At 38.4% G+C, this 13635-nt stretch overlaps 1 protein-coding gene across 20 annotated transcripts in view; it reads right to left on the bottom strand.

Moving 5' to 3' along the window:
- The window catches only part of KIF1B (kinesin family member 1B), a 179488-nt gene that overhangs the window by 76065 nt on the left and 89788 nt on the right, over nucleotides 1-13635 (bottom strand). For 19 of the 20 annotated variants that reach the window (XM_021669855.2, XM_064363234.1, XM_064363241.1 and 16 more), the window contains 2 exons: nucleotides 13429-13609; nucleotides 13214-13286 (listed from right to left, as the gene is read on the bottom strand). In XM_021669855.2, coding sequence (XP_021525530.1) covers nucleotides 13214-13286; nucleotides 13429-13609 — 254 coding nt within the window. Of the gene's footprint in view, nucleotides 1-3065; nucleotides 7180-13213; nucleotides 13287-13428; nucleotides 13610-13635 lie in introns of those variants that run through there. The other variant, XM_064363250.1, reaches the window with a different exon arrangement.

The raw sequence follows: 13635 nt of genomic DNA, 5'->3' as shown, positions 1-13635 counted from the left end.
GCCAACATGGTGAAACCCCGTCTCTACTAAAAATACAAAAATTAGCTGGGCACGGTGGCGTGTGCCTGTAATCCCAGCTACTCAGGAGGCTGAGGCAGGAGAATTGCCTGAACCCAGGAGGCGGAGGTTGCAGTGAGCCGAGATTGCGCCATTGCACTCCAGCCTGGGTAACAAGAGCGAAATTCCGTCTCAAAAAAAAAAAAAAAAGAGTGGGGGCCAAGCAGCCAAAACATGTAAAGCCTTGGAGACTACAGTAAGACTCAGATTCTTTCATGCAATGCAAAGCACCTGAAATATAGGTAGACACTACTGACAAGACATGATTTATATTTAAAAGATGATGTTGGTTGCTATGTGGACAATGGATTATAGGAGTCAAGAATAGAAGCAAAGAGACAAGTTACGGTACTTCAGTACTCTCAATGAAAGATGATGGTGGCACAAGTAGGGCACCTCTGAGGAGGTGATATTTAAGGTAAAATTAATATCACCATTCTGAGTTTTCCTGTTAGGCTGTTTGAGACATTAGACGCTTGGCTCCTAATGGCAGATTATAATTAGCAAGCAATAGCCGGAAGGAAAATATCCACACCCAAGATGATACCCCAGTCATTGACAACACTTAACTTTGCTCCTCACCACCAGCAGCACTGTATGGGCAGAGTCTCATCAGCACAATGTCACTGCACATATCACACTAATCTTCTGTGTCACCCTATAAATGGTAGGGACATTGCAACTTTTCCATCAGTTTCTCCAACAGCAGAAGAATACAAAGTACCTGAAGGAAAATGGTATGAGGCCAGAAGCAGACCAATTCCAGACTTCGTATTTAAAAACTCATGTGGATTTTGTATTCTACCCTATGATACACGATTATGTTGTTTTTAAGTATTAAAAAATAATGTCAGGTCCAAATTTTCATTGAGACTACTGGTCCACTCCAGAAAAATATTCTGCTTTGTTCTGTTTCCTCTCTAGTGTACCACTGATACTCTGGGTGAAAATAAGCAGAGGTTAAAGGAGAAAGAAAAGCTGCAGAGTCACTCAAAACTTTTTAGAAATTTAGTGTCTACCTATATAGAGGGAAATAAATAATTTCATTTAAAAGAATTCAAATCAAGACTATGTAAAGAAAAAACTGAGAACACGGTTAAAGTAAACTCAAATCAGAAAGTGATATCCTTATTCATCTTTTGTGAGAAAATATTTTATGTAAGTGAAATGTGGCATAAAATAGGGCTCAAAGATCCCGTTTAAGGTAGAATTTTGTTAAACAGAAAAGTGTAGCTAAAGCAAAAGCTTTAAAACTAATCAAGTTCACGTAGAAATATTTTTTAAAAAGATTTGATTTACAACTATCTTCAGATGGAAAAGCAATAAATAAAAGTCAAAAACTAGGTTTAGTTAGCATTACCTTGCTTTCCTTTTCCCTCTTCCCACATAGAAATCACACTCTTAAAAGATGACTTCAACTTTTATTCAATGAGGTCTTTATTTTTTAACATTACAAACTAACACTCCCTTTCTTAAAAGGCAGATCTTACACTCAAAGACAATCTTCAAGCATTTTTTGTTGTTTAAGAAATTGAGGGGGAAATCCACAGTTCATTAACAAGAAGATTCAAAACTTCATTTTACAGTAATAATGGGACAATGACTAATACATTTCACAATCAAAAGTGGTTCAAGCTAAGAATATCTAGAACAGATATTAAAATCTGAAAAAGATGACACAAACTGGACAATTACGAGTGTCACTTATCACAATTTTGGCTCTAACAGTACAGAACAAATGCTTGTTTTGCACTGCACCTAAGAAGGCTCCTTCGTTAAGGTACACCAGGACACAGGCAGCATCCCCTCCGCCCAGTCATTTGTACAAATCATTAAGGCGAGTCTACAACGGACCAATAAGGCACTGGGACACAGCAGCTAACTTCAGGAAGTCTATGTAACTTCCTGTAGTAAAACAGCCTTTAATGCAGACATAGGTATCACAAATTCAGTGTTTTGTTTTGTTTTTCAGCGTCAACCTGTACCTAAAGCACAAAAGGTCACTTCAAGTCACTTCAATGTAATAAACAATTCCCATTCACCACATTACTAATGAAAAGAGAAATAATTCACTGGGCTAGAAGGAATTAGAAGCAGGAATAAATAAAATGCCCTTTGGTTTGGATTTATTAAAGAGAATGTCTTTAACTCTCCAAGGAATACCATTCTGGTTTATGGAACTATGCCAATTAATTAGGACTCTTCTATATTCCCACTGTCAGATCATCACATAACTTCAATAGCATAAACACTTTTTTCCCCACTTTGCTATAATAATAGCTAGGGTTACCTCAACAATAATGGTTTAATTATGACCACTGCTCTTTGGTCTTGTGGTATTTAAGCTTAGAGAGAAATCACATTAAAAAAACAAACAGACCAGACACCGTGGCTCACATCAGCCAACATGGTGAAACCCCATCTCTACTAAAAATACAAAAGCTAGCCAGGCATGGTAGCATGTGCCTGTAATCCCGGCTACTCAGGAGGCTGAGACAGGATAATTGCTTGAACCCAGGAGGCAGAGGTTGCAGTCAGCTAAGATCACGCCACCATAATCCAGCCTGGGCGACAGAGCAAGACTCTGTCACAAAACAACAACAATAACACAAAAAAAACAAAGTAATATTCGCCATGCCAAGAGTTCACAAAAGGATGGCACTAGTTACTTATTTAGTAAAAGATTCAATTAAGCAATTTTATTCATACAAAGTTATTCCCTAGGATAAGCATTTGCTCAGAAATGCATCATGGGGCATAGATAGCAGTCCATAAAACCTTGGTTAATTTCTTCCTGGTCATCTCTGAAATTAAGGGATCCTTTAGCTATCTAAACAACATTTCAGCAACATGAGGATACCTGGGATTAGTAGATGAAGCACAAATATAAACCCAATTCTTTGGAACATCACTGTGGACATAGTCCTTACCACAATCCACAGTTGTAAATGAAAATATTACGTAATTCTTCATTCTGCAGTGTTTTTTTTTTTTTTTTTTTTTTTCCCTTGAAACAGAGTCTCCCTCTATTGCCCAGGCTGGAGAGTTGTGGCACAATCTCGGTTCAATGCAACCTCCACCTCCTGGGTTCAAGCGATTCTCCTGCCTCAGCCTCCTGAGTAGCTGGACTACAGGCACGCACCACCATGCCTGGCTAGTTTTTTTGTATTTTTTGTAGAGACTGGGTTTCACCATATTGCAGGCTGGTCTCGAACTCCTGACCTCGTGATCCATCCACCCAGGGCTCCCAAAGTGCTGGGATTATAGGCATGAGCCACCATGCCCAGACTCTACAGTGTTAACCTAATCACCAGTGGAGAGTAACTCACTCACTCCCATGGTTTAGTGGGAAACAAGGGTACCTGTCCACAACAAGATTGAAAGACCACTGTAAGAATGAAAATATATGGACCTACTCTATGTTATCTCAAGTTAGGGAAATGAGAGCCCATTTTTGCTACAGAGTTGAAACCCAAATAATATAATAAATATTATCTTAAAAAAAAAACACACATACAGGTTCTCACTCTGTCTCCCAGGCTGCAGTGCACTGGTTATTCATAGGCAAGATCCCATTACTGATCAGCCTGGGAGTTTTGGCCTGCTCCATTTCCGACCTGGGCTGGGTTCACCCCTCCTTAGGCAACCTTGTGGTTTCCCGCTTCAGGGAGATCACCATATTGATGCCAAACTTAGTGCAGACACCCAATTGGCATAGCGCACCACAGCCCAGAACTCCTGGGCTCTAGTGCTCTTCTTTCAGCCTCCTGAGTAGCTGGGGGCTGTAGGTGTGTGCCACCACACCTAGCAATGACTATTTTTAATCTTAGAAAATAAATTGTGTCTAGAAAGAAACAGCACATCTATGCCTAAAGAGGAATTAAAAAGGTCAACTGGGTTTACACAAGACACATTGAAGTGACTGATTTGAAGTAGCCTATCAAGTACATTCAAACCAAATGGCACAGGAGATTGTCATCTCGGTAAGTCAACCCATTACAGACATCATTTACCCATGTCTAATCTGCCATAAAACCTCAGTTGAAGACTTCAACTGTTCTAGCTATGAAAGCAAAAATACTCCTCAAAGCTTCTCTTTTTAAGGGAAAAAAATGTTAACTGGAAGCAACTTTCTGTGCATTAAGTATTTTCTTAGAGGCAAAGAAAAAATACTATGATTAAAAATAACGTGTTCTAATAAAGCATAGTGCCCACATGCAAAGGAAAAAAAAACATAATCATAATTTTTAAGGCTTCCTTGAATGCTAACTGCTATCTTGGTTGTAGTTTTTCACATCATTTGGAAGACAAGTGTTTGCTAGATGATTTCATGTGACTTAGGAATCTTCCAGAACATGAAGTCAGGCAATTTCAGACATCTCTGGCTCTTCAGATTGCCTCTTAGAAACGTTTTTGACAACTCAAGAGATAAGGAACGATGTAGAAGATGATTCTTTTCTTTCCATTAAAACCCATCTTTCATAGTGGATTTTCCAGTGAGGCAAACTGAGATCGCAACCAAATAAAATGAGGTATTGATACAATAAATGTTCATCAGGACTTCGCCTTCTTGTTTGAGTGTCTACGAGCATTACTACTGCTAATCAAAGAATAGTTTATCACATATCATCTCCTTTATTCCAAACCCAACCAAAGTTAACTTTTATTTCACTATTTCATCAACTATTGGAACAAAGCAGCACCACAGAGCCATATGCTGTAGCTTTGTCCTCATGTCCCACCTCTTCCCTCTCAGGCCAAATATCCTCCCTACAAACTTATATACGCTGCTGAAAGCACTTATACAAGTTTTTTGTTGGTATTTCTGTTGGCATGATTTTGGTGAATAACTCACTTTGTGTGCATATGTGTCAAATGACACACTGAACTTCAAAACACAAACCACAAACAGAATCCCAGAAACAGTGCCAATTTACAGATTCTGGTATGACAAATTTCATACATATTCTGATACATTGAAAAGAAAAAAACTATTATATGAGTTTTTTTGTAAAGTACAGAATAAAAGAAGATGTGGAAGTTCTGTGGAAGATGAAAAGCTATGTATAATGTTTGAAGATATGTTTGAAGACCTTTAGTTTTGGCTTACGAAAGATTCTAATTGTATTTAAATAAGAGAACAGACATGAATGAGAAATCCAAAGCTGTGTCCACACAGTGGCATGTTATTTTTAAACCAATTTCTAACATTTATGGAGAATAACGGACATTTAATTCTCCTTATCAAATTCTCCTTTTGAAGGCATAAACTAAGAGGCAGGTCTTTCTGGATGTCAGATTAATTTATAGGCATTATAAAAACATAGCAAACTTATACCAAGATGGGACAAGTCTGTGTAAGTATATTAATTTTCTAGGCACCAAAAAAGGAGGAACGTTTCAGAAAAAGGAGTTCTTGATGCTTTATCCAAAATTTCAGAAACTGCTCATTTATGGTATACAAGCAAAAGGGAGGTGTTGAAGCTTTTACCAGTGTTTTGTCTTAACAATATAAAACCAGTTAATATTTATAATGTAAATAATAAGAACTCAAGGTCAAAGGTAGAACCAAATCAAATCATGAGCTAATACGGTCTGATTCTTCCACCATGATTTCAAGTTTGTCCAGTAACTGATTTATACTGTGGTTTCTCGACCACCTTTGAGATTGGGTGCTGAGAACTGTCTCCTCATCCGCGGAGGTGTCACAAACTGGCTACAGTGGCTGGGTTTGTCAGTCGGCTTCTGATAGGAAGTGGCTGCATTGCCCTCTAACTGACCTCCAGTGTTATAATTACAGTAAGACTGACGGTGTTGATGAATATGGCGCTTTGCCTGGAAAGTCTGCACATCAGCAGTGGAGTGGCCACTGTGGGAGTTTAATGACTCCACGGAGGCAGATGCCTGGCAGCGTGTACTTTTCGGCTGGCCATTATTGAGAGAATTGCTTCTCCAACGTAGTTGAGGTGACTGTTGCTGATTATTAACATGCTGCTTGCTAACTTGGATATGATCTTGACTTCTCATTCCTTGAGAGCCCCATGGTAACTGGGGATCCTTAAAAGCTCCTTTACCCACTTTTTCTTGGCTCTCTTCTTTATTCCCTTTCCTTGCTTCATCATCTTTTGGAATTCTAAGTTCTATAACCTCATCTTCTGTTATGATGATATGTGTCCCAGGACTCCAAGAGTTTCTGTGTTTAGGGTTGCTCTTAAAGGGGAAGCGGGGCTTCCGGTTCTCAGGAGGGATGAACCTATGAGGTACATTCTGCCGACGAAGCTGCTTCGTTATCTCCTGCTGTTGCAAGTTCTTAAATCGAATTTGCTCTTGCCTCATCCAGCGCAGACGTCCACGTCTAAAAGCTGGATCCCCATTCATCAGCTGGGAAACACGTTCTTCTTTTGCAAGTTCTCCACTGTCTCCCTTACTTACATTATTGTCAGAGGTGCTACTAACACCAGCACCAACAGGCTCCTTGGCTTTGAGGCTTCCTGGGCTTTTCTGTTCCTGAGATCCAATCAGTGGCAAGACTTTCTCCATTTTGAGCATTTTATTTCTCAAGACTTTTATCTCCTCATCTTTCATGTTATTTTGCTTTTTGACTTCTTGCAAAATATCTTCCAGTTTGTCTATATGAACCTTGAGGTCATCTACATCAGTGCCGCCTTTCCCAGTGACCATGACGTCTTCGATCTTCTCATCCCCAACACCGACAGTATCCCAGACATCCCTGGCCACTGCCCTCCAGGAGTCTCGCTCATTGGGGTCTTTCTTGCCATACATGGCACAAAGCTCCTTCATCTTGACAATGGCCAGGGCTTCAATCTCCTGTCGACTGTGCCTGAAGTCGTTGAGAGCAACCTCATAGCAAATCTCTTTGACAGCCTGAATTTTAAGATCTGAGATCGTGACCCACTTGGAATCTTTACTCAAGCGCCTTCTTTGGGGTATCTGATACATTTTAATTGGTTCTCGTTTCTTCCCACTGCTGGGGAGGCCACATTTTTTAACAATGGTTTGCAACTTGCTGGGAGGTAGTTTTTCTCTCAGAGAAGTAATCAGTTTCCAGCTCTCTTCACAGGACCTCTTGTCAGAATCGTCCCCGCTATCAGAATCCGCGTCCTTTGGAAAAACAAAATCAAAAAATGGCCCCAAAATAACCAAAATTAAAATGTAAAAAAGGAAAATTAAATTTAAAAAAAGCAAGCAAAAAAGCCTTAACCAAATTTAAAAATAACCAAAAAGACTAAAAAACAAACAAAACAAAAACCCTCAATGTGGAAATCTATTAAGATATACACCTATGTACATTTCTATTAATCTAAAGATTTGTTTATCTGGTGTCCCTAATCCAAATTTCCACTTTCCGGCTTAAGTGATGAAATTTGCCACCAAATTTCTTAGAAGGATTGACAACAGGGATGAGTCTCTCACCCTATGGTCACACAAAATTATTCAAATGGCGTGACTTAACAACCCCACTATCTAAAGAAAATGAAGTAAAACCTAGGTCCCACACATCATGCTAACAACCCATGCAGACACTTCCCCCACATTTGCCTTGGTTATTGCTGTTGCTTCTTCCAGAATCTCTTTCCCCCATGAGTGAGCACAGATGCCATAGAAAGATGTGACGAGCAGGCGGATTAACAAAGGTTAGTAAGGCTGTAGGACGCCAAGTTTTGTTTAGCTTTACTAAAAAGAGCAGCCCTAGAAAAAAGTTAGAAGATGAGAATGTAGAAAAAGAAGCAATCAAACAGGGATGATGTTAAAAATGCTAAATATCCGTATGAGCAGATCATGTAAGTTCTTAATCAACCAAACGGTATTTTTCTGTAAGACAAGAGGGTTTGAAAATCATCTTTCCATGAGCAGAGGATTTGCTACTTTTTTGTCATGTTAAATGTATCCATTTCAATTGTACAATTAAAGTTTGTTATCCGGATAACAAGGAAGCTTTTTTTTTTTTTTTAAAGATCCTCATAGTGGGTGCGTTTTGTTTTTTGCACATACAAATCAATAAATATCTCACCTCCAAAATTTTGAGAAATAAATTATCAGAACAAAAATTAAGCTGGGCAAATATACTCCCCGAATATAATTTAAAATTCCCCAAGTCATATTTTAGTAAGTACAACTTAGAGATGTTTCCAATCTAGAAAACCTAGGACATTTTTAGCTATTTGAAAAATATCACTTTAAGTGACAACTCTTCCAATAAACACATAAAACACAAAGATTATACTCTGGTCACATAAAATTGATCCACTTTAAAAATTATCTTTAACCGTCTTTCCAGCTGTCTTTGCACCCTTCCCTCTTTTTCAAAAAACCTTACTTAGCCCTAAATCAGCAGCCTGACTTCACAACAATGTAATTTCAAGGGCTGTTTGGATAAGAACCAATAGTTCTTAACTAATACAAGCAAATCTTGATGACATGAATCTCTATGAAAGCAATGTTGAATTTAGAATTCCAAATAATAAGTGGGATTAGAAAGAAGTTCTATTCGAGAGATAAAAATTGCTGGGAAAAGAAAATACTCGGCTGCTCTGCCTATATGGCAACCATTTTTTATTCCTTTGCTTTTTTTTTTTAAAGACAGAATCTTGCTCTGTTGCCCAGGCTGGTATGTGGTAGTGCAATCTCAGCTCACTGCAACCTCCGCCTCCCAGGTTCAAGAGATTCTCCTGCCTCAGCATCCCAAGTAGTTGAGATTACAGGCACCTGACACCACATCCAGTTAATTTTTGTCTTTTTAGTAGAGACAGAGTTTCACCATGTTGGCCTGGCTGAGGTGACTGACCTCAGGTGATCCACCCACCTCAGCCTCCCAAAGTGCGGGATTACAGGCATGAGCCACCACACCCAGCCTATTTCTTTACTTTTTAATAAACTTGCTTTCACTTAAAAAAAAACAAAACTCAACTCATAGATGAGTAGTTCAAGATAGTCTAGTAAATGACAATATATCGTTACTTAACAGTCTCTTTTTACTCACTGTGGTCATAAAAAATATTTCTAGAGGGGTTTGTTTGCTTTTTAAAGGAATTGGAACTGACAAATAGTACCTTGCCTTCTAGACCAGTTTGCTGTTGTTTTTGTTTGCTTGCTTTGTTTTTTGAGACAGGGACCCAAACCGGTCTCAAATATCTGCACTCAAGTGATCCTCCTGCCTTTGCTGGGACTATAGGCACACATCACCACACCTGGCTAAACTAAAGATTTGCCTGTATAGCCACTTTCTAAGGAACCAAAAAGTAACTTTCAACAATAATCATAGTAATTTGGCCTCTGAATTTCAAACTGTTGCCACTGATTTATATAGTTCTATTGACCTAAAAATGAGTACTATGCCCATTATAACTCTCACCTATTTGATAACTTAGCAACAAAAAGCAGTAAAGCTTGCTGTATTCTATCATACACTCAGCATTTCTTGATTAAAAAAAGGAAAAAAAGAGAATAGAGAAAAAAAGCCTGCTGTAACAGGATGTTTAAAAAAAAAAGAAAAAAGTTGAAAAAGCAGTAAAGCTAAATTTATACAGACTCTATACTGATTTTTCATTTTTAGTTTTAAAAATGAGAATGGTTAATCTTAAGTGATAAAGATGACATTAATAAATATTAGAGGAAAAAGCTTGTCTGACTCCTGAAGAGGATTTTTTGCAAGTATGTATAAACTGAGTTTTACAGAACATAAATAAATTCTCTTTAATTCTTCCCACAACTAACAACTATCATCTTTTTTCTGTTTTTTTTTCTTTTCCTCTCCAAACTGCTTAAGAGTGAAATGACTATTACCTAATTCAGGAAATGACAAATATTCTGAGCATTGTTTTAATATCATGGTTGAGAGACAAAATTTATCTTTAAATTCTAAAATATATATGAATCTACATAAATCCAAAAGAACTCAAGTTAAATCAAGCAGTCATCATTTTCTTTCTTTTTAAAATACTGCCATTTTGACTCTGTAGAATATGTCTTCTTTATAATTCAAACATGTCACCCTGTCACATATTGATAGTGATACTAAAAACTATATGCAGTTTATGTGATATAAATCCTATCTTCATGTCAAAAAAAGAATGTTTTATAATGTTTATTTATTTATTTTATTATTATTATTTTTGACACTGAGTCTTGCTTTATCACCCAGGCTGTAGTGCCATGGCTTGATCTTGGCTCACTGCAACCTCCGCCTCCCAGGTTCAAGCAATTCTCCTGCCTCAGCCTCCCAAGTAGCTGAGATTACAAGCACCCGCCATGATGCCTGACTAATTTTTGTATTTTCAGTAGAGACGGGGTTTCATCATGTTGGCCAGGCTGGTCTCCAACTCCTGACCTCAAGTGATCTTTCTGCCTTGGCCTCCCAAAGTGCTAGGACTACAGGCGTGAGCCACTGTGCCTGGCCGAATTTTTATAATATTTAGATTTATTCATTAAGAAGTTGGAAAGCTACTGAGGTCTGGTCAATTCACATGTCACAAAATAATCCTTTGGCTTTCATTAAATGCCAAATGCAAAGTAGGTCTCCTAAAGAGACTCTGCAAGGAACTTATGCAAATAAGAGGGAAGATCCCAAAACAGTGTGTAAAAAGCAAGCACAGATAGGACCAGGTGTATCACAGAGTACTAACTGGAAGGGAATGCTCAGCACCGTAATAATGTGATGCATCTGGGAACTATCAGAAAACTCATGAGCTTGAATTCCCTTGTTTAATGCTGACAGTATGCAAAAAATGATTACATATGGTAAATATTAAATAAATATTTGCTGAGTAATAATTGCTTTGTATTCTCTCAATGTTTATTCACAGGGTGCATTACAAATATATCTGTTAATTGACCAATACAGGATAATAAAAATACATTTTCCATTCAGTATTACTACTAGTAGATGTTCTTCGGGTTAAAGTGTTAGAAATCAGGTCCTCCCTTAAGTCAAGAAATGGAAGAGGAACAGACAGACTTTTGAGAGGAAAGCAACTTTCTTGCTTTAAGGAGCTGCTCTAGAAATCCTGGCTTCCTTTCACATACAAAGAGCAAATAACAACCAGAATCTGATTATCTGCAGGCTACGTATGTCACCTAGAAACTAAGTATGTCTCAGACATTTACTTTCTCTTTATTTAGTGGCCATCTTTATTTTAGGGCACAGAATGATCACCAACTCTTGGTTACAGACAGCACCAGGCATCCTTATTCTGCCATGCCTAGTTACTCTAAGTGAGGTCCCAGGTCCAGGATCATTGGCACCACCTAGAAGCTTGTTGGAAATACATGCTCAGGCCAACCCAGACCTACTCAATCAGTTTCTAATTTTTTTTTTTTTTTTTTTGAGACAGAGTTATGCTCTTGTTGCCCAGACTGGAGTGCAATGGCGCAGTAGAGGCTCACAGCAACCTCCACCTCTGGTTCAAGTGATTCTCCTGCCTCAGCCTCCTGAGTAGCTGGGATACGGATGGGGTTTCACCATGTTTGCCAGGCTAGTCTCTAACACCTGACCTCAGGTGATCCACTCACCTTGACCTCCCAAAGTGCTGGGATTACAGGTGTGAGCCACCGCACCCGGCCAAGTTTTGGTTTCCTCAACTATAAACTGGAGGTAGTATTACATATTTTACTTATACATACACCTACCAAAGAGGGTTGTTTTGAGGATCAAATAAATTGAAGCATGTTAATGCTCTCTGTAAATTACAAAGCACTATACAAATACAAGGCATTATCGTTAATAATAGAGCTTAATTACACCTGTCCTCGTTTGATCTCTCACAGACCATCAGAGGCATGTTATTAGAATGTACTACATCATTAAGATAAAAGACTTCTCTGTGTGTCACAAACCTTTTAAGCCACTAATCACATTGTAGCTAGTACTTTCCATTTTCATTAAAAACTTAATGCTAAAAAGGCCTCCTAAAGCGCCTCTGTCGGTAACACTGCTATTATTTCACCCCAAACCCTTGATTTATTCTTACAATCCATTCTTTTTAGGGTTTTACTAGAATTTGCAAGATAACAAACTAACTGGTTTAATCCATGCCCACGTCTGAGAATGAGGTGCCCTGGAAAAGGTTGCTTCTGCTCAAGTCCTTTGCTTTTCTGGCCCACATAGCACTAGCCCCTTCTTCTCCAAAACACAGATCATGACTATCAGACTGTAATTTACATGCTGTATTTTATACTAAGGAAAGAAACCTTATCTTAAATAAAAGATATGAATGAATCCTAAAAAATGAGAACTTCCTAAACTGCATCCACAGTATCCAAAGGTTAGTTATACTTTATTCTTACATATCAAATGAATGCTGAGAAGGTCTTATAACCACAGGTTTGTTAATCAAAATTGGTTGGCTTTAAAAAAATCTAACTAATGGATCAACTTATTTATTCATGAGATTCAATTTCTGTCAAATCTGGGAAATCCATTACCACTATAAAATGCTGAAGCCATTAGTATTACATCAATAGCTGGGACCTTAAACATACTTTCCAGCTGCTTACCCAAATCCTCCCTCCCTCAAAGGAAGCAGGCCTTCTGTCCTGCCTGTGCTGGGTATGCAGCCTCTGCTCTGACCACTACCACACATGCCACTGAGAACCTGGTTGAGAGTTCAGACTCCATGCAGGGGAACAGGAAAGGAGTAACACATGCAACTGTGCAGCAACACGTTTAGACACAGTCTAACTTAAAAAAAAAATCTGCCCAGCGTAAGAACAATCCCAAAGTCAGCCCAAGAGCAGAGAATTAGTACTATCAAGTGATCAGAAACAAAACCAAGGCAAACTCTCACCAAATTCAATATTCAGAGTAATTATCATTAAAAGAACCACCACTGATGCAAATTCCAAAACCACTATCAAGAGGTAAAGGCTACCAGAAAAGCTCTATTTCCTTAAAAAGTATTTGGTTGTAACAGAAGTAAAGATTTGGCTTTAAGTCATAAAAAGCCCAAAAGAGTACCTCTATGGACTATTTTTCAGGCTAAGGCTACCAGGAAATTTAAAAATTTAAGTTCATTTTCCATTAAGGAAATGAAAGAATAGTGCATGATATCATTTTGGGTAAGTGCTGCTCTGTGGAACACGGAAAGCATGGGAACAAGCTGCCCTTTTCCCAACAGTTTAGCAGATTCAGGACTCCTACCAGTCTCTGCTGCTCCAAAAGAAGATCTGCTTCTTCCTTCTCCTTTTTGTATAAGATCTCCATTTCCTGTAGCCTAGAAGTAAAAAAAAAAAAAAAAAAAAAAAAGGGCAAAAAGAATAAACTGTGAAGTCACCGAGCTATTATTTGAAGAATGCTATTAATATTAAGTATTTAAGAGAAGAGATAGTCACGTGGGCTGCGGGATTGTGCATTACCTTTTCTCCATCTCTTGTTTCATATCAATTCCTTGTTTTTCCAGAAGCTCTCTCTGGGCAAATGTCCAGTCCACAGGCTCAGAGGGGGTCTCAGCAGAAGGAGTCTTCTCTCGTTCAGCTCGTGCTTGTTCCGGGTGGTTAAAACGGAAAACATGGTTTTTACCCATGATGATACGGTTTCCTAGAAACAGAAAAATAGGGTTTCCA

This window comes from Aotus nancymaae, unplaced genomic scaffold (assembly GCF_030222135.1).
Source record: "Aotus nancymaae isolate 86718 unplaced genomic scaffold, 86718_ANA_hifiasm-v0.15.2.pri h1tg000053l, whole genome shotgun sequence".
Taxonomy (NCBI): Eukaryota; Metazoa; Chordata; class Mammalia; order Primates; family Aotidae; genus Aotus; species Aotus nancymaae.
The sequence above is the reverse complement of the archived record's forward strand: the minus strand, read 5'-3'. Positions and strand labels throughout refer to the sequence as shown.